Source organism: Hibiscus syriacus, unplaced genomic scaffold (assembly GCF_006381635.1).
Source record: "Hibiscus syriacus cultivar Baekdansim isolate YM2019G1 unplaced genomic scaffold, ASM638163v2 tig00110904_pilon, whole genome shotgun sequence".
In the NCBI taxonomy this organism is placed as follows: domain Eukaryota; kingdom Viridiplantae; phylum Streptophyta; class Magnoliopsida; order Malvales; family Malvaceae; genus Hibiscus; species Hibiscus syriacus.
In genome coordinates, this window is record NW_024062907.1 from 159,070 (window position 1) to 179,371 (window position 20,302).

The window sequence follows — 20,302 nt, forward strand, 5'->3', positions numbered from 1 at the left end:
TTTTTTATTGATGGGAAATCATCTAGTTAAGTTATTAAATGTGAATATTGTTTTTTTTAATATTAAGGGGTAGAAATTTAGGAGCAGTAAATACGTTTTTGAAAGTAATAATTTTCTTCAAAAATATCACTACTTTAAGACATTTGTATTGATTTAAAATGACACTTCCTCCAACTACCACGAACTTGTAAAAAAAAGAAATTAAAAGCCAAAGTAGCACATATCTTAAAAATTTAATCATGAAAACGGCTCGCTGCTGATGTCAAATGTTGAATGGAAACGACAAATTGTTAGCAATACGCAAAGCGACTTTCCTTTCGTTGAGCATTGAAGTAGTAATAATATTTCTTAGTAAACATCAACAAATTGAGCAGCCAATTCCTTCTCCCTCTCCCCATCCCCTTCCCTCTTATAGCCCAAAGGACACTGCAAAGGGCAAGTTCACCACATTTCTCCCGACCCACAATCATATTTTCCTTTTGCAGCCAAAAGTGATCATCCACAGATCATGCAGGCTGCAAAACAGAGAACCCAAATTTCCTAAGCATCACGATCGAGATTACCGATCTATCTCTCTTTTTCTTCCTATTTCTTCCATTTTGTCACCAGGGTTTAGAGCTTACTATCTACATGGCTGCCAATGCTCCTCGGGAAGTATGGAGTAAAACTGCAAGCTCAGTTCTCCACAGCCACCAAATCGTGTCTGCAGATATCGCCACGGCAAAGAGGGCACACCCTGCAAGCCATAACATGTCAGGACATCCCTAAGGCCAAAAACACAATAATCCTATTGCAATAAAAGTAGCATAAATGGGTGAAAAGAAAAGAAAGGAAACCAATTCCACCACCCAAGAATCCAAGATGGCATTCAGTAGGAAAGAAAATAACTAGTTGAGTTTTGGAAAACATTTTCCAGTTTTAATCTATACATGATCAACAAAATAAAGCAAATAATAAAATGGGGAAATTCTTGGTTTTAACTGTAACTCAGAAACCTTGTTTTCCCATTTACCAAACTTAGTTGATGTACCTTCTTTTATTTATCACAATATTGAAGTAAAAAGTGGTGATAGAAAATGAAAAACATTTCCCAAACCAAACAGGCCCTTGTTTTTAAACATTTTCAGAGTTTGGAAAAATTGGTCAATGGTACACACTGGGAAAGCCTCTATGGGAGTTACGGTCTTGCAGATACTATGCAAGTGAACACACCTTGTTTTACCAACAAATATATAAAACCAGTGAGGCAAAGTGCACAAACTTCATAAAAGGACTTTCCAAGATTTTATTGCAATTCTTACACATTGAAAGTGTCGATAGTAAAAGTCACGCAAGGCTCTATCCAGCCAAAAATAATTAAAAGACAGTGGATACATCACAAGTTATGTTAATGGAATGAAGGAATCTAATTCTCCACACATTTTACCACAAGGTTAGGCGGCAAGTATAAGACAACCTTCACAGTCACATAAAGGATCGACAAAACTTTGATAGGTAGCATTTGACAGATAATTTCCTAGGGGAATTACATGAAAGGAAAACAAGAGGTAGATTGATGAGAAGGAAAGATTACAGCATGCAATTCCAATGCTCAAAGACCAAGCATTACCCTTTGGCAGTTTTATATATGTTACATCACCATTCACCACATAACATAAAAAATGCATTTCTTCAAAATTTCAAAGGGGAATATTAACAACTCTTTCAAATATCATGCGACTTCTTTCTGGTTTGCTTCAATATTCTTACTTGATAGCCTAAAATGTGGAGTGCACCCATGTTCTACTTCAGGGGAAGAAATGGCAAGCCTATTTTATCTAGCACACCCTTTTTTTTATAAGATATCTAGCACACCCTTAATCGTTAACTTACAAATGAATTGCAATAATAGTTGTCAGTCTTGTATACCTGTGAATCTCCTTGAGCCACTTGTCTATACAAGTTCTGTGGAATTCATGATTACAAGGCAATATCCGCATGCTATCCCCCTCCTCATACTCCACAAGGCATATGTAACATCTGTTCATTGAATATAAAAGACAAAAAATTAAGAAACAAAAGATGCCTCGTTGCAGACTAATTCCATATGAAGTTGCATTGTTTTCAGCTTTCTTGGAAATTTTTGCTCAGCCCTAGAGGATATTAAAGCTTTTATTCTAGATACTTCAAGTGATAACTTCACATCTCCAGTTTACATCCATGATATCTATGCATATTACTCCAGGTTTTTGTTTATATTTCAAATTTACATGTTATTTGTAGGCTTGTAGCTGGAAAAACATAATTGATTAAAGTAAAATTGGAGTCCTCTAGACAGGAAAATTGCATATGGAACTCATCTCAACCAATATTGGGGATTAATGAATGGATAATTAAATTAATTATTCCTTCTTTTGTAAGTCATTGACTTGAGAAATCATGCCATTAAATTTCAATTCCACATTTTACATAGAATTAGGCTCGTGAATCCACACAAAGGATTACCAATGAGGTCAGCCAGTAATAGACCTACTTGATTGTTACTTGTTAGACGCCAAACCTTCTTGAGCCTACTAGTGACTATAACTTGGAAGCATGCTTTAACAGTTAACTTCCATACAGAGCCCAAACTTCATTTCCTCCATGATAATGAACTAGATCATTCTTTTGGGGTGCACTTAATGTACTAAATTAGCTGATTGAATATTGATTTCAAGCCATTCTGCATTAAATAATCCCAAGAAAAGAAAATTTTCAGCTACCTTATCATCTGAGGCTCATATCGTCATTAGCTTAATTATAGTTTGATATATAGATCAAGAAGACTCATTATCAGTCTACAAACATATTGTAGTTTAGAAAGCTTTCACTTCTTTCTAAACTGATTATGTTTTTATAACTTACAATGAGCTAAAAAGTCAACCACGTATACTTTCATTGCAGATCCATTTAAAGTCGAGGCATATGCAGTTAAATGTAATCTTCAACTATCTCTCGGAGACAATTTTTCAAGTGTGCTTCACATTTTTCAAATAGCAGACGAAAAATAATACTTACTGTGCAGCTTCATCATTATGAAGTTTGTGCGACTTGTATACTTTGAGAGGAAGTAATTCCACAACTTCATTAGGTGCAGGAACAGAACCAATTGAAGATACAGAAGGTCGTGATGATAAAACCACGGATTGCTGGTGAATTTCATCCAGAACCTAGTTAAAATGCATAGAAATTTAACTCCGAGAGATATGTGCAAGAGAAAGAAGGTTGATCCACCCAGAGAAGGCCAACATAACAAATTCAAATCACCTCAAATAATGCTTCAGCTAACATAACAATTCTGGATATACTAGCCCTGGCACTTGTCTCATCATTTGAATTGGAATCTCGATTATTTACACGGCAAGTGCATCGACCAGTTCGATGTTGACCAGATAATATACAAGACCTTTCATGTCCGGAGAAGTTCTCAAAACGGCTTCCTAGCCGTTGAAGAGCTCGAACCTAAAGCAGTCACATAGGTCAGTAACTAAAGGAAACAGATAAAAATAAGCATCACCTTTCACTGAGGAACAATATTCAATCAACTTATGGCAGAATGAAAGCAGGAAAAACCTAAAGAAGAAGCAGACACAATGAGATACAAATAAAGCACTAGGAAAAATTGTTAGCCATAGCAATTTTTGTATTCGAAATGTTAAAGAAGAATGTGCAGTTCAACAGAGGTTGATGAGATGTTATCTGCATAATTCAGTAAACATCAGATATTAAGTTCGAAGATTACAAACCTGAGATCGTATTCTTCTCCTCCTTTCAAGGAAATTGGATCTGTGCTCGAGTAAATCGTGATAGCTAGCTTCTCTAGATCGTGAATTTTCAACTTCAAGGTGCTGAATGTTAAAAACGGGATTGTTGGTGATAATGGGGGCAGTGGATGTAGATGTGGATGTGGAAGAAGAGTTAGCCGATTGCTGTGACTCTATATCCGCTGCAAATGCGTGAGTTTGATTGATGTTTTGCTGTAAAGGGCAGAACGAGAAATCTGATAAGGAAGCTCTACGAAGAACACGGTCACGAAGCCTTCCAACGCTCAGTGTTCTGCTAAAACGTACATTCCTTTCAGCGGGCTCTCGACTTCCAACTCCAATACGTCTATCCCTATCCCTATCTGTGCCCGCATCATGGAAGATTACGGGAGAATATAAATTTACAGAAGAAGAAGAATTTTGGGGAAGTTGTTGTGGACGTTCTTCAAATGTCTCGGAGTTGTCATCCGGATTCAATATCGCAAGATTTGAAGGATATGCCCTAGACGAATCCAAACTATTAGCTCTGCTTAATCTGAAACTAACATTACGCGGAAGGAAGCTAAAGCCGGAGAGGCAACGAGAAGAAGAGTGATGCACTGCTGCGGTGGTGGCTCTGGCGGAGTTGCTACCACCACTGGAAGATATGCATGGCAGCGGCATTTCGTAATCAGATACCGCTTCACCCTTAACCTTCCTAGAACATTCTCTTTTGACCTGAACCGGCTCAGATTCCGGTTCTCTCCGGATCCGGTTGGCGAAATTAGAGCCGTAGTCTTTATTACGGGATTCAGCAGATCCAGAAGGCGGTCCGAGGCAAGAGGATTGGAAAACCCGGTTCTTCCCAATAGATCTTCTGGACGAGGAAGCTCCTCCTCTGCAAGAACCCTTGCTCCCACCGGATCCCATCTTCAACCTAAATCACAAACAAAACAAAACAAAACAAAAAAGGAAATGGGAACAAAATCAAAGCCTAAAATTACGTCATTTCCATCTTCATGATAATGCTAGACAAAAAAAGGGACGCATTCTCTTCACAAATTACAAGCGGAGTTCAAATGAGATACATTATTTACGGATGGTGTTTCTGATTTCAGATTAGATCTGGACGATGAAGTCGCGGCTTCAATAAGAAATTTAAAAGTTTAAATTTGGTCGAGAATAAAAGATTATCTGGGAATAGGATTACGGGAATGTTGTATTTTGTGCTCGATCAGAAATGTAAGATTATCGTGTTTGGTTAAAGGAATAAAAGATTATTGAATGTATATTTGACCAAATTATTCTTATTATATATTTGTATAATATTACAAATTGTAAAATATTTATATATTTTCTTTTAAAAATTAAATTCATAATATTTATATAATTTTTTTTACAAAACTAAAAATATAAAAAAGGTTTAATGAAAGGGTAATTTTTTTAATCTTAAACTTCATATAAAATTTTAATTATAGATTTTTTTTAAATTTAAAATAATTTAAGGATAAATTTAAATTTAACATTTGTAGAATTTTTATTATTCAATGACAGAAGAATGATATTTTTGAAAAAAAATAAAAAATAAGGGTATTTTAGTCCAAAACGCCGGTAATGTTACAATACTTAAGGGAAGGGAGGTAATGACATTCCCGGTAATATACCCCAAAAAATCTACTATTAATAATAAAATATTACCGGTAATGAGATTCCCGGCCAACCAAACATAAGAATATGAAATTCTCATCCATGAGAATCACATAATCCTTGAACCAAACACCCTTTAATATATTTTCTCTTTGGCTTAAATGTCGTATCTCAATTATATCATTTGTAAAGTGTTTTTTAAAATGCTTTATTATTTCAATTATAAATTGTTAGTCCATTTACTCCAAATCGATAACATCATTAAAAATAAAAGGGTAAACTACTCAATGGTTACTAATGTTTGGATAAGTTTTCGTTTTCATCAATTATGTTTTAAAAGTTATAAATCGGTCATAAGTGTTATCATTTGTTATAAATTAGTCACTCGAAGTTAACAGGCGGCGTAACGGAAAACACACGTGGCCTGTTAAGAGCAATTAACATGCTTATTTGGATGGTATAATTACAAAATAATCCATGTTATTTATATATTATTTCAATTTGATCCTATTTTTAATAAATTAAAATATATTTATTTTTAATTCTTATAAATAATGATATATTTAAAAAAAGGAAATCAAAAATTTAAAATTAGTTATAAAAATAAAAAAATTAATTTTTTAATGTTAGGGTAAACTAATAAAAATAGAAAAATACGTTTTTTTTAATAAAATTAACATTTTTTCTTCCCCAATACTAATATTAAAATCTTTTTTATTTTTTTAAATAAATACTAATATTAAAATCTTGTTTGTGAAGAGAAAATTTCACTCGATGCATAAATTTTTTAAAATTAATTTTATTAAGTCTTCATTTTATGAATAGACTTATAATTTAATTTAAATCTTTTAAATTAAATTTTATCACAACATAAATTGTAAATTTAATTATTATTATTGATATGATGAAAACTTAATAAGCACATAGGTCATGAAATTGTTTAGGCAATGGACAGAACTGCATCCGAAGTTACTCGTGATGATATCATCGGTGAATATTCCGAGAGCTTTGTAGATTGGGTAACTAATGGAGATTTTATTCTTCCGATAATCGTCAAGTCGAACTAGTTCGTTATAGATTCGTGATAGAATTCATTTCAACCACAAGAAGAAACAAATTGAATCCATCCGAAGGATATATCCGAGATAATAAAAATAAATCGGTCGAATGTCTGGCTTCTGCCCAAGGAAAAGTAAATTTTCAGCTCGTGTTATATCATATGATACGACCGCATTTGCTTTATCACGATGAATTCATTAGGTAGTGTAAATGGGTGCCTATCCCTAATTCATTTTGGAGCTTCGATTGCCTCTATCTGCAAAAAAGCCATAGAGATTTCGATTTCTAATGATTGTAAATATTTCATAAATAGATTTATGTCGTCTTATTGAGAGCCCCTTAACATTATTGGTATTCATGTATTTTCTCGTGCTTCGATATAGCATCTTTTTGGGAAATACATAAATGTACATTCACAAATTTATCATTTCATGTTATGAAACTTTTGTCTGGTATATTATTTTTAGCTTGAATATTGAATTTTATATTTTCATATCACTTCAAGTAATATTAAATTAAAATTTTGGACGAAAATTTACTTGGAAATTAAGTTTTTTTTCTTGAATCATGGAAATTAAGTAATATTTTCATGTTACTTGGAAATTAAGGTTTTTTTCTTGAATCATGAAGAGGGAGGGGCTTCAAAAATTTACTAGGTGCCGATGATATCATCACGAGTTACTTCGGATGCAGTTCGGTCAATTCCCTAAATAATTTCACGACCTATGTGCTTATTAATTTCTAATCACGTTAATTTTTCATCATATCAATGATAATATTATTATTAAATTTTTGTTTTTATATCATCACGTTAATTAAAACTAGGATCAAATTAATTTAATAAGATTTTCGATTTGGATGGGAAACAATCCTAAATCTAAAAATTGAAAATCTCGTCAAATTTCAAAATTCAAAGCAGTCAAACTAAAGAGAATCGAGGACTAATTGCCGGACATCAACTGAAAATTGGAGAATGAGAAAGAGAACTTACAGTGATTTAGGAACTATTTGTAATCATTCAAAACTGGGGAGCGAGCAAAGAGTTTAAAGTGAGGGATTTTTTTAATTTCATTTGGGTTTTTTTAGATTTAGGGATACAAAATTATTATTAAAATATTTATCATGAGATAAAATTTAATTTAAAAGATTTAATGACAAATTAAATTATAAGACTGTTCATAAAATAAAATACTTAATAAAATTAATTTTAAAAAAATTTATGCACCGAATGAAAAAATTTATCCACAAACAAGATTTTAATATTAATATTTATTTTAAAAAAAGTTTGGGAAGAAAAAATTGTTAATTTTATTAAAAAAAAAGTTGATTTTTTTGTTTTTATTAGTTCACCCTAACATTAAAAAATGATATTTTTTTTGTTTTTATAACTAATTTTAAATTTTTGATTTTCATTTTTAAAAGTATATCATTATTTATAAGAATTAAAAATAAATATATTTTAATTTATTAAAACTAGGATCAAATTGAAAGAATATATAAATAACATAAATTATTTGTGTAATTATACCATCCAGGTAAGCCTGTTAACTGTTTTTAACAGCCTACGTGTGTTTTTCCGTCACGCCTGTTAACGGCGAGGGACCAATTTATAACAAAGGATAACATTAGTGACCTATTTGTAACTTTTGAAATATAATTGATAAAAACAAAACTTACTCAAATATTAGTGACCATTGTAGTAGTTTACCCAAATAAAATTTATGGATCAATCGGAACAAACCGCATCACTACATCAAATATTAGTGAACGTTCGGTTATGTTCGTTCGGTTTTGTTCGTTTATGTTTATTCATTTATGTTTAACTCAATCTTCTTAAATCAATTTTGGTGATCAATTTGTAAGTATCTTAAAAATATTAATTAATCTGATATTCTGATGACCAACTCCATAATTAACCTAATTTTATCTGGAGATTAAATCTAATATGTTAACCCGTGAGGCACCTTGCACCTATATTCATTTCCCCCTTTTTTTTCTAAACCCTAGTCTTCACTAGAGAGTCGAGACGATCGCTGAAAGCTTCAAAACAAGTTATATTATAGTGCAATCTAAAGTTTTACAGGTATGTTTTCATCTCTTTCTCTGTTTTATTTGGCTTAATAGTTGATATGTAAAGTTATTACGGGTATCTTCACATCTAAAACTCAAGAAAACATCATACTTTTTCTAGAAATAGATGGGAAGATAAAGGTAACAATCGGAAGTAAATGAGCATCAGTAAAGAGAAAAATATATAGAATTTGCCAGAAAACAAAACAAAGGTTTCTATGTTATTTCTGAAAAAGAGTGTAATAGCGAAAGTAATGGGTTTTACAGAAGAACCCCTTAATAAGTAGAAAATACACTTTGATAATGAACTTGTGTTTTCATAGTTCTTGTGTAACCTTTAGTTGTGGAGTAGACTTTAGGTACATTAAAATTTTGAACGTGGTTTAGCAATAATATCAGTTACGATATGTAGTATCGAAGGGATTTGGATCTATGTTATTGCCTTATAGTTCAATTTGTACTGTTCGAAATCTTAATGCGGTTAAATTTTCTACTCTGCCAACGGAAAGGATCATTATTAACAAACCTCACTAAAATCTGACATTGATGTCACAAAACTTTTAGCAGGCGAATTTATTAGAATAACGTAGTGAAAAATGATTGTTCATATGTAATCATAGACCACTAAGATAAATGTTATATCGTTAAATTAAAGTCGTGTGAATCATTTAATATCTTTAAAAGATCGATCGAAATATTTGATATCTTCAAACATTTCATCAATGCTAATCAGCTCTTACGCTATTTATCACTGTAGATTTGGTTGATTTGCATTGTCGACTATTTTTCATGAAAGAATAATGGAAGGTAGGGTCTCCAACGTTTATGTTTGTTTATGTTCGTGTTCATTTATGTTCTTGTTCGTTTATGTTCGTTAATTTATTAAATGAACGAACATGAACAAGTTATATTCCTTAATAAACGAACATGAACAAAAAAAAATTATTCGTTTATGTTCGTGTTTGTTTATTTATTAAATGAACGAACATGAACATACCTCCGTTCGTGTGCGTTCGGTTCGTTTACAGGCCTAGGTGGGAGGAAGGAAAGGAGGAAACAAGAGTAAATGGACTTTTATTTTTTAATTATTAAAATATTATTTATTTTATTTTTAACTTATTTTTATATTAGAAAAAAGAAAATTAGAATAAAATAATGATGTGACATATTATGATTGGTCTTGAATTTCATTTTCAACGGTATTAATGATTTGAGACAAATGAGATAAAGATTTATAGTTGAAGAGTAAAACGTCTCAAAATATTTTTTAATATAACTCAGTACAAATATTATAACTCAGGGCAATGGAGCATTTAGCCTTTCTCTTTCTTAGATTGTTATTTTCATCTCTTTGACTAAACTAAGCTGTCTCTATATCTTTGCTGTTTTAATAAGGTTTAATAAAAAATTAGCCTACAAACTATTTCTATGAAAACGTTTTAGTGTATAAGAGTTTTTGTTAGAAATAGGTGTCAGCATTTTCTCAATTATTTTTTAGGTATCTACAATTTATTTTTTATTTTTTAATAATAAAAATATTGTTTTTAAATAAAAAATTTATTAAAACGCAATTTTTTTATTGAAATTATAAAAAACCCAAAAAAATAAAATCTCTCATTTTAACCCTCATTACCTACTGTCGTCGACCATCTCCGGCCACCATCATCATCGCCGAACGATCACCCACCCATTGCCACCCATCTATTGATCAATCGTCGTCTTTACCGTCACCCAAAATCTCTAAATCTAAAATCCCCAAAATCCAAATCTCTAATTCCCAATTTCAATTTCCCAACCCAAACGGTAGGCAACCATCATCTTCATTGTCGAAAGGTTGGGTTTTGATCAGAATTACATGGTGGTTTGAATGGCGGAGGCGGTGTGGGTTATGAACGTCGGAATCAGATTGGATCGACGAAGAACGGTGATGGTATTCAATGAACCTTTGAACGTTTTTCACGACAAACGGTGTCATATACGATGAAAGGTCAATGGAGGTTTGATCATGGATCGAAGTCGGTGTTGATTATGGTGGCTGTGATGATTACCTTCAGTCGATCGACGACTATGGAAGGGGGAATGTGGAAGGGAGAAGAGGGAGAGGGGAGGGAGCAAGGGTGTTTTTGCTTTTTTTTTTTTACAAAAAAGTATTTTTATTTTTTAAATTTTTTAAATAAATTCTCAAAATTACCATAACGTGACACGTGACACTTAACATGAATTTTTAATGGTGATTAACGTCCGAGCACCTAAAAATATAACGTTTGAAACATTAGGCATTTTTTTTAGTTCTTTAGACACTAAGACATTTTTCGATGCATAGTTTGGGCACTTATTTTTTATTAATCATTTTAATAATGAACACTTCTAGTTTTTTTTATCAATTTTGTAAGGGTAAATTATATCGTTTCTTACTGAACTATACTCTCTCTCCTATTTTACTCACCGTATTTTCAATTTTTCTATTTTGCTCACTGAACTTTACAGATTGAATTATTTTTGCTCACTCGACTGTTTTCTCCCTAACAGCTGATGATGTGGTATTTTTATTATTATTTAATATATAAAATAATTAAAAATGAATAAAATCCGGCTTCGTCCGTCGCCGATCGCCATAGATGGCGGTCGTTTGGTCCCAAAATGGGATGGGTCGCTTTGCCTTGACACCTTGAGTCCGAATATGACCTCCATTTTGTGGGAACTTGCTCCGAAGTTCACAAATTTGAGATTGAAAGTGAGGAAACTGAAACGTTTCAGTCCAAATTCACGGGTTTTGGGATATTTTCCAGTGAAACAACCATCAGATTCGAACTCAAGGGGCCGAGACTAACGACCCATGAAATTTGGGACCAAACGACCACCATCTACTACGGTCGATGGTGGTTGGAATGAAAATGACGTGGTGGCCGACGAAGAGAAATTGAAGAAAAGAAGGAAAAAGGGTAAATTACACCACGAGTCATTGAATTTTACTCTGTCTCATATTTTACTCATCAAAACGACGCTATTTAGAGTATATTTGAGTTTTTAAAGACTACTTCATTTTGATTCATGTGCCACGTCACAATGTCGTTAAAAAATTAGCGGCAGAGTGAGCAAAATGATTCAATCTGTAAAGTTCAGTGAGCAAAATAGAAAAATTAAAAGTACGGTGAGCAAAATAGGAGAGAGATTATAGTTTAGTAAGGAACGGTGTAATTTACCCATTTTGTAATCAACTAATCATCGTTTAATTGCCGTTTTAAATGAATTATAATTTCCAGTTATGAATATTTACTGTTTATTATTATTTTTTAGGTTTAAGAGCGTGAAAATTTGTGTATCTTTTAGAAAATTAATTTATCATCAATGTTGATAAAATAATTTATAGTATTGACGTAAGGATATATGTATAAATGATTATGTATAAATGATGATATGAAAGAAGAAACAATTGATTTTAAGAAAAAAAAATAAAAATTTAATTATTTTTTAAAATAATTAAAGGACACGAACCAAATTACTTTAGTGGTTAAATAAATCGTTGTTGTTACTAGAAATCACAGGTTTCGAGCACAGTGACTACAAGGGTGATTGAACGTGTTGAGTTAATCGATCGACGAAATAGCCAAGAGGGGGTGAATTGGCAATTAAAAATTTGGTAAAAGCTTTTGCAAAAAATAGAAAATATTTGCACAACGATTTAGAGTGATTCGACTTTCTCAACCAAAGTCTACGTCCACTACCTTAGCTACCACACTAAGGATTTTCCAACAAATTCACTAATTTGTTCTTTCTTTTGAAGACAAAGAGTAACCTTACAACTCCCTCAAGAATTATACCATAAATTCTTGAGAACACTCTCTCCCAAAGAGAAGAATACAAATTTCGCAAACTTACAGAAAAACCTCACTAGGAAAGATGTTTGTACAATTCTAGAACAAAGAAAGAACACTCAAGAATGAATACAATAGAGCACAAATGGTGTTCTTGAAAGCAAAATGAATATTAAATAAAAATAGGCTTGAATTTCCAATTGTTGAGCCCCCATAGCGGTTAAATGAGACTCTATGGATGCAAACCTCATATCAAATGACTCCAAAAACGATCGAAAGTATGGAGGCATTTGATCCTCTTGCTGGACCGGCTCGTCATCGGGTACATGATTTTCAATATCTCGCATAAGCTCTTAAAACTCTGGATCATCATCAGTTGCCGGTGTCAGGTGCCGCTCGTGAGGAACTAGCACCCTCTATTTTCTCGGTGGATCCAACCCATTGATCCTTGTCCCCGGACCATCCCGATTTCCTTAAGGATGTGAAATTTATTTGGTTCTTAAGCGGGATGCCTACATCAAGCGAGACCCTAAGGTTGGATTTGATAAACAAGTTGTTAAGAAGACAACTATAAACTTAAGTTTCTACATATTTGGAGGGAACGTTGTTCATGGTTTCTACTAGCTCACCAAAGATGATTTGTGGCAGATTTATTTTCTTTTTATTTTGGATACAATGTATCCACCAAAGGTCTAGTACTCTAAGCATAGAAAATCTACCTCCGGATGGTCTAAACCACCAAGAGATGATTAAGTGAAGAAAACGCTCGTGATAGGTTAACAATGTACTTACACTAGCTTTGGTTTTATAAGGAGTAGCCACAATTTCTCTTTCATTATCTAATCACATGTTATCTAACCCAAATTTGGAAGCGATTGTGTCTGAGTCAATATAAACAAATTGGCCTAAGGGATAAGACAAAATACCTATGGTTTCAGTACGAGACTCGTTTTGAACACAAACCACATTGGAATAGAAAATGGAGACTAGTTGGTGATAAACAATGGGCTAGAGCTGAAACAGTTTATCAAATTTCCAAGATCTGAGAATAGGAAGATATTTGAATTTCATATCGACAATAGCTTGGATAGAGGGAATACGCTCTTCCCAGATTTTATATGACTGGAATAAATTAACGAACATATGGTAGAGATCTTGTCTACGACCAGGTTGGTTAAAACAAGAATTTAGAATTCTCATTTCTGGTTCGTTCGGGTTTGGATTTGGATTGGGAGGAGGAATAGGAGGTCGATTTTGAGGTTGGTTTGAAGATCGACTAGAGGATGACCTAGGGCATTTAGACATGATTAGAATTAGAATGGATAGGGTTACCTGTAATTTAAAAACCCATGTATACAATAAAATTAATCCCAAAACTCAATACGAATTCTCAATAATCAAGGTTCTCTAAAATAATCCTAATGGGAAAATTTGAAAACTATGTTTGAAGAATCATAATACTTATAGTTTTCATGAAAACAACATAATTAAATCAAAAACAACAATTTTAAAATCAAAAAATTATTATTTTAATTTCAAAATTTAAAAAAAAGTTGAAAAATAATGTGTTTTTGATGAAATTAGTTGTAGATTATAGTTCTAGACTACAATCTAACAAATGCTCGATATATAATTCAACCTAGAACTAATCAAATCTAGTCCTAAGTTCAAAAATTAATAAAACAGTGGTTTTAGAAAATTTACCTTGAAATTTTGGATTTGAGAGAGATTAGATGTTGTTTGCACGATTTAATGATTATTAGCAGGGATATATATTGAAGAACGAAGAGATTCAGACTTGAAACATCAGATTTGAGTAATTTTTGAGAGTAGGGTGAGAGAGGGGAGCACGGCTGTGAGGGTTTTAGTTTTTGGGTTTTGATAAAATGTTAGTTTTAGGGATTTAATACCCAAAACCCGACGGGTGTATCGGTACACTGCAGAGTGTATCGATACATTGCAGAGTGTATCGATACACATTCAAGGAATGCATCGGTACACTATCATAGTGTATCGATACATAGTGAGGGTGTATCGATACACTGTGCACAAAAATGTTAAAATTTGTATTTAAACACTCAAAATGCTAAATTAATTAGCTCTAGTGGTATTGGCAACTCATATATCAAAAATTAACAATGTTCAATCAATTAAATCTATCCTTAAACTTTATTTGAACATAATATTAATTTTCACTCAAGATCATAAACCCCCTAACTAATAGCATAGAATGCAATTAAAAAGTGTTATATTTATAAGCATTTTTCAATTCTAATTAAAAGTGCTAAAATTATTTTAAACACTAAGTGAAAATAGGTCAGTTAAACCTAATTCTCTCCTAAGTGTCCAAAATCTTTCTTTATATAAAGGTTTTGTAAAAATATCTGCAAATTGATGCAAAGTATCAACATATTCTAGAACTATATCTCCTTTTGTGATGTGATCTCTAATGAAATGATGTCTAATTTCAATGTGCTTAGTTCTAGAGTGTTGGATGGGATTTTTAGTGAGACAAATAGCTCTAGTATTGTCACACTTGATAGGTATGGTACTAACTTCAATTCCATAATCTAAAAGTTGTTGTTTCATCCATAAAACTTGTGCACAACAACTATCGGCTGAAATGTATTCTGCTTCAGTGGTAGATAATGCAACATAGTTTTGTTTCTTTGAAAACCATGAAATCAACATATTTCCTAGGAATTGACAAGTATCGGAGGTGTTTTTCCTATCTATTTTACATTCTCCATAATCCGTATTAGAAAAGGTATGCAAGCTAAAGCTAGAGTCTCTATGATACCAAAGTCCTAAATTAGGAGTGTCCTTAAGGTATCTAAAGATTCTCTTAATGGCTTTTAGATGTGATTCTTTAGAACATGATTGAAATCTAGCACATAAGCAAACAATAAACATAATGTCTGATATAATTGCGGTTAGATAAAGCAAAAAGCCAATCATAGACCTATATAATTTAACATATACACATTTATCTCTTTCATCTTTGTCAAGCTTTGTAGATGAGCTCATTGGAGTGGCTTGGGGTTTTCCATCTTCCAATCCAAACTTTTTGAGCACATCCTTGATGTATTTTGCTTGATTGATGAAGATGTCATCTTTTCTTTGCTTGATTTGGAGTCCTAAGAAAAATGAGAGCTCCCCATCATGCTCATCTCGAATTCACTCTGCATTAGCTTAGAAAATTCTTGGCAAAGAACATCCTTAGTAGATCCAAATATTATATCATCAACATAAATTTGAACTACTAATAAATCTTTACCTTTTCACTTTAAAAACAATGTAATGTCAACCTTCCCTTTTGAAAAACCTTTTTTTATTAAAAAGTTTGACAATCTTTCGTACCAAGCTCTAGGAGCTTGTTTTAAACCATATAACACTTTTGTCAATTTAAAAACATGATTTGGAAATTTTGAATCTTCAAAACCAAAAGGTTGTTACACATACACTTTTTCTTTAATAAAACCATTTAAAAATGCACTTTTAATATCTATTTGATATAATTTAATTTCATTGAAACATGTAAATGCTAATAACATTCTTATTGCTTCCATCCTAGCTACGAGAGTGTATGTTTCATCATAGTCTATGTCCTCTTCTTGAGTATAGCCTTGAGCAACAAGTTATCCTTGTTCCTCATTATATTACCACTTTCATCAAGCTTATTCCTAAATACCCATCTAGTACATACAGTAGATTTATTACTAGGCCTTTCAACTAATGTCCATACTTTACTTCTCTCAAATTGATTTAACTCTTCCTGCATAGCCATAATCCAATTTTAATCTTTTAATGCTTCTTGGATATTCTTAGGCTCTATGCATGAGATAAATGCAACATAATTACATATATTTCTAAGAGAAGATCGAGTTGTTACTCCTTTTGATGGATCACCTATAATTTCACCATCCTTGACATAGTTGTATTCTCATAGGTAAGGGATTTCCCTTTCTTCAATGGTTAAATTCTCAAGAACATCGTGAGTTTCTTCATCTTTCATTTCTTCCTTTCTTCAATGGTTAAATTCTAAAGAACATCGTGAGTTTCTTCATCTTTCATTTCTTCCTTTGATGATGGTTTTCCAATGTCATGTCCAACGCCATTTATTTTTATGATACCTACGTCATCATCAATACAAGAATCCTTCCTCGGAAGGGGATTATCATCGAAAACAACATGTATAAACTCTTCTACCTCTAAAGTTCTTTTATTAAATATTTGATAAGCTTTAGTGTAACACCCTAACCCATATCCGACCCGAATACGAGTCCAAGATGTCACATCGACTTTTAAAAATGACATTCTTACAAAATATCCAAATATTTGAACTTTTTTTAAAAAATTATGATAATATATTGTTGAATCATATTTGTTATAACCAAATTAAGAAAAATATACGTTTTATGAATAGTAAAATATGGTATGAACATTGAACAATAATGTATGAACAGTACCATATAATTTCATAAAAATATAACCTTTCATTACTATGCAGTTACTTTTACATAAATACGTTAAAAACATTATAAAACTCTATCATATGATTTTAACAAAACCGATTAAAACATATCGTATTCAAACCTTTATTTACATGGAAACCACTATCCTTATTACAAAATACATACTATACATTTCTTTTCTTCTGATCTTTGGAAAGGAGGAACTGACCTGTCTTGCATAACTTTTATCAATCTTCCTCTTCTCGGAACCTACGCGCGAAACAATCACACGCTAAGTCGTTGACTTAGTGAGGCATAAAAACATATGCTATTACTCTACTCATATTAATGCATAAACAATTAATACTGTCATGTCATATAAAAGCATATACCATTTACAATACTTATCAATACTCATATTATTATCATTAATTCCTTTATGTCATGTAAACATATACTGAACCTTTCAATACTCACAATCGGACATCCATGTCATTTTACAACAAAGCACACATAATATCATATCAAGTTATTTATTATCTTTAAAGATCATGTATTAGCCCATGTATACTTTTGAGAACTTAAGGTATGTGAGTACATTGAGGTTGTGCACAATTATGTTGTCACCACAGCTCGTATAAATGTCCCGAAGGACCAGTCCATAGATTTCGAAGAACCTAGGTAAACAGTCCATATGTCCCGAAGAACATAGGTAAACAATCCATATGTCCCGAAGAATATAGGTAAACGGTCCATATGTCCCGAAGAACATAGGTAAACAGTCCATATGTCCCGAAGAACATAGGTAAACCCTCGACCCTTGGCATGCCAACTATACCCCTAGCTCTCATATCACATAACATGGGCATTATCATTTATAACAATTCACATTACTTATTCATATCCTTTCTCTTATAAACACATACCTTTTCTTTTCAGTCACATATCACATGTACGTGTAATCATTGATGTTATAATCACATGTTTCTTTTCTTCTATCACATACCATATGTATGTATAAACATATAATAACATATATCCATTTCTATATACTAATGCACGCATAGTAATCACATAACGTTTTATAAGTTACTTCTTACCATAGTAAATCCATCATTTGCTCATCGTAAACCAATGTTTGATCAATCACATAAGTACAATTTAAATTGCACTCACCTTAGCCTTGTCTGCTTTGATTCAATCTTAACTCTTCGATTGTTTCGTAACTCGTTTAAGCTCGATATCTACATAAATATAATTTCTGAGATGATTATCAAAAGCCTAAACCTTATAACTTGATGTTAATAACTCAAGCTAGTTTAATAAACCAAATTTCAGCTTTTCCTTTAGGAGTGTATCGATGCACTATGGGTGCATCGGTACACAAAATAACTTTGAAATATCCATGCATCGATGCACCTCTTAATGCATCGATGCATCTACCCAGAAATCACTGTTTATTGCACGAAAATTCACTCTTTCAACTTCAATTCTTCAAGTTTCATTCCCTTTCATATTCTTAACTCAAATATACATGCTTAAACTCATTTATATCTATTTATTTCATCTTAAAACTCACAATTCTATTTTTCCATATAGAAATCAATAATTATACCAAATTTTCCATGTTATCCAAACTTAATTCTAACACTTTTAACTTCTTATTATCATAGATGACAAGTCAAATTTATCCTCCAAATTCATTTAAACCTTATTATTCAAAATTTCACTTAAAATTCATTTTCTTTGATCTATCATAACTCCTTTATCTTTTGATTTTAAGATAACTTAAGCTTTCCTTAAGTTTAGTTATCATCTAAGGATCAAAACCCATGCTTAAAATAAACAAACAATCAAGAAATCAGAGAACTCACCTTTGCTTTGAGCTTTCACGTGGAGAAGAGAAGAAGATGTAGAAGAGAATTGCTTGGAAGCTTATCTCTTCAATCATTCTCCACATGAGTATTATAATACCCATTAATTATTATTTAATTATTTTCCTTGTTCAATTGCTCATTTTCCCTTTGACTCCTTTAATATTTACTAACAACTTTAAGGAAATATTTCCACATAAATCATTAAACTATTCAACTATTATACTTTAATCACCATATTCTGAAATTTTACAATGTTGTCACTAACCCGTAGTTTGGGATTTTACAAATCTTCCCCCCTTAAGAAAATTCATCCTCAAATTTTCATTGCACTGGAAGATAAGATAATGTCTACACGTCTCCAATGCATTCCACGTATCACCTCTTCAATAAATCTTTCATATTATCCTAAACCTCATTTCCCTACTTTAATTCTTTCATTACCTTTTTCCATTATACATTCATCTATTGTCACTTATCATATACATAGTAACCACTAACCATAATTCATCTCTATCTTTTCGCTCATTCCATTTTGCATTTTACTTTAACCTTTCTATCATGTCACTTAACACATAAACAGTAACATCCATTTCCATTACTTAATATCATAAATCCATCTCTAATTCCTCATAACAGTAACCAAATTCTTATTCCATCATCATTTGATCAAAATACAACTTTAAATCTTCTTCAAATATGATTAAACATATACTTTATAAAATCAAACAATTTTTTTCATCACCTTGCACATTTTCGTATTTCTATATCGAATTTATCATTTACACTTCCATATAACCTCTATCATACTTAACCTTTAAATTTCATTTTTCATTTAATTTCTTTATCCCTTTACTCATTCACAAATAAAAATCTCCTTGTAACATATATCATATCTTTTTTTCAGGCTCTCATACTCTTTTCATATCACTTATATTTATCCCTGATTATTTATACAGAACCTCTTCCTTTACCATCTCTTGTACTTGTATTTTTATTCCTCAGAGCTCCCTTTAAAACCTGTAAATACTCTTCTCATTGCCTTAATCATATATATAAGATCCAAATACATAACCATATTCAAATCCATATCATACTTGAATAACTCACTTTATCTTTTCTTCTAATCTTTTAACTCTATCACCTTTACTCTTACGGCTATTCAATAACAACTGCTCAATCTAGGGCACAAGCCCTAATTAACCAATCATATGCATCGACCTTTTATCATTTCTTAATCCTTGTCTGTACTTTAATACACATGATCTTTTCATATTACTTTATACTTCTGTTTCAATCTTTACTTTCCCTCAAGCATAAGAATCGTTATTTCCTTCACTATATCACATTCATATAATCAACACATTTTCATCATGTAATCTTATTAGCTAACGCTAACTCTTTCTTCTAGAGTACAAACCCTTATCATGTCCACACTATTGCTTATACATAGTACTATCCCTTTATTTTAAATCCATAATTCTGATTTCATTCATCATATAAACGTATCACTGATGCACTTATAATTGAACTCTTCTACAAATTCTAACCACGTCATTTGATTTTTTAACGTTCTTATGGTGACATTTGTTCACCATATTCTATCTTATCCACGTAATAAC

General features: G+C 31.9%; 1 protein-coding gene across 1 annotated transcript; it reads right to left on the reverse strand.

The window, feature by feature from the left end:
- Positions 1–588: 588 nt before the first annotated feature.
- Positions 589–19,017, reverse strand: LOC120146231 (probable E3 ubiquitin-protein ligase HIP1). The gene is made up of 7 exons (XM_039159857.1): positions 19,014–19,017; positions 14,680–14,687; positions 3,765–4,698; positions 3,286–3,480; positions 3,037–3,188; positions 1,909–2,019; positions 589–736 (listed from the first exon to the last, which is right to left on the reverse strand). The coding sequence occupies exons 3-7, from the start codon at positions 4,689–4,691 to the stop codon at positions 676–678; spliced, it is 1,446 nt and encodes a 481-aa protein (XP_039015788.1). The 5' UTR covers positions 4,692–4,698; positions 14,680–14,687; positions 19,014–19,017; the 3' UTR covers positions 589–675.
- Positions 19,018–20,302: the final 1,285 nt, after the last annotated feature.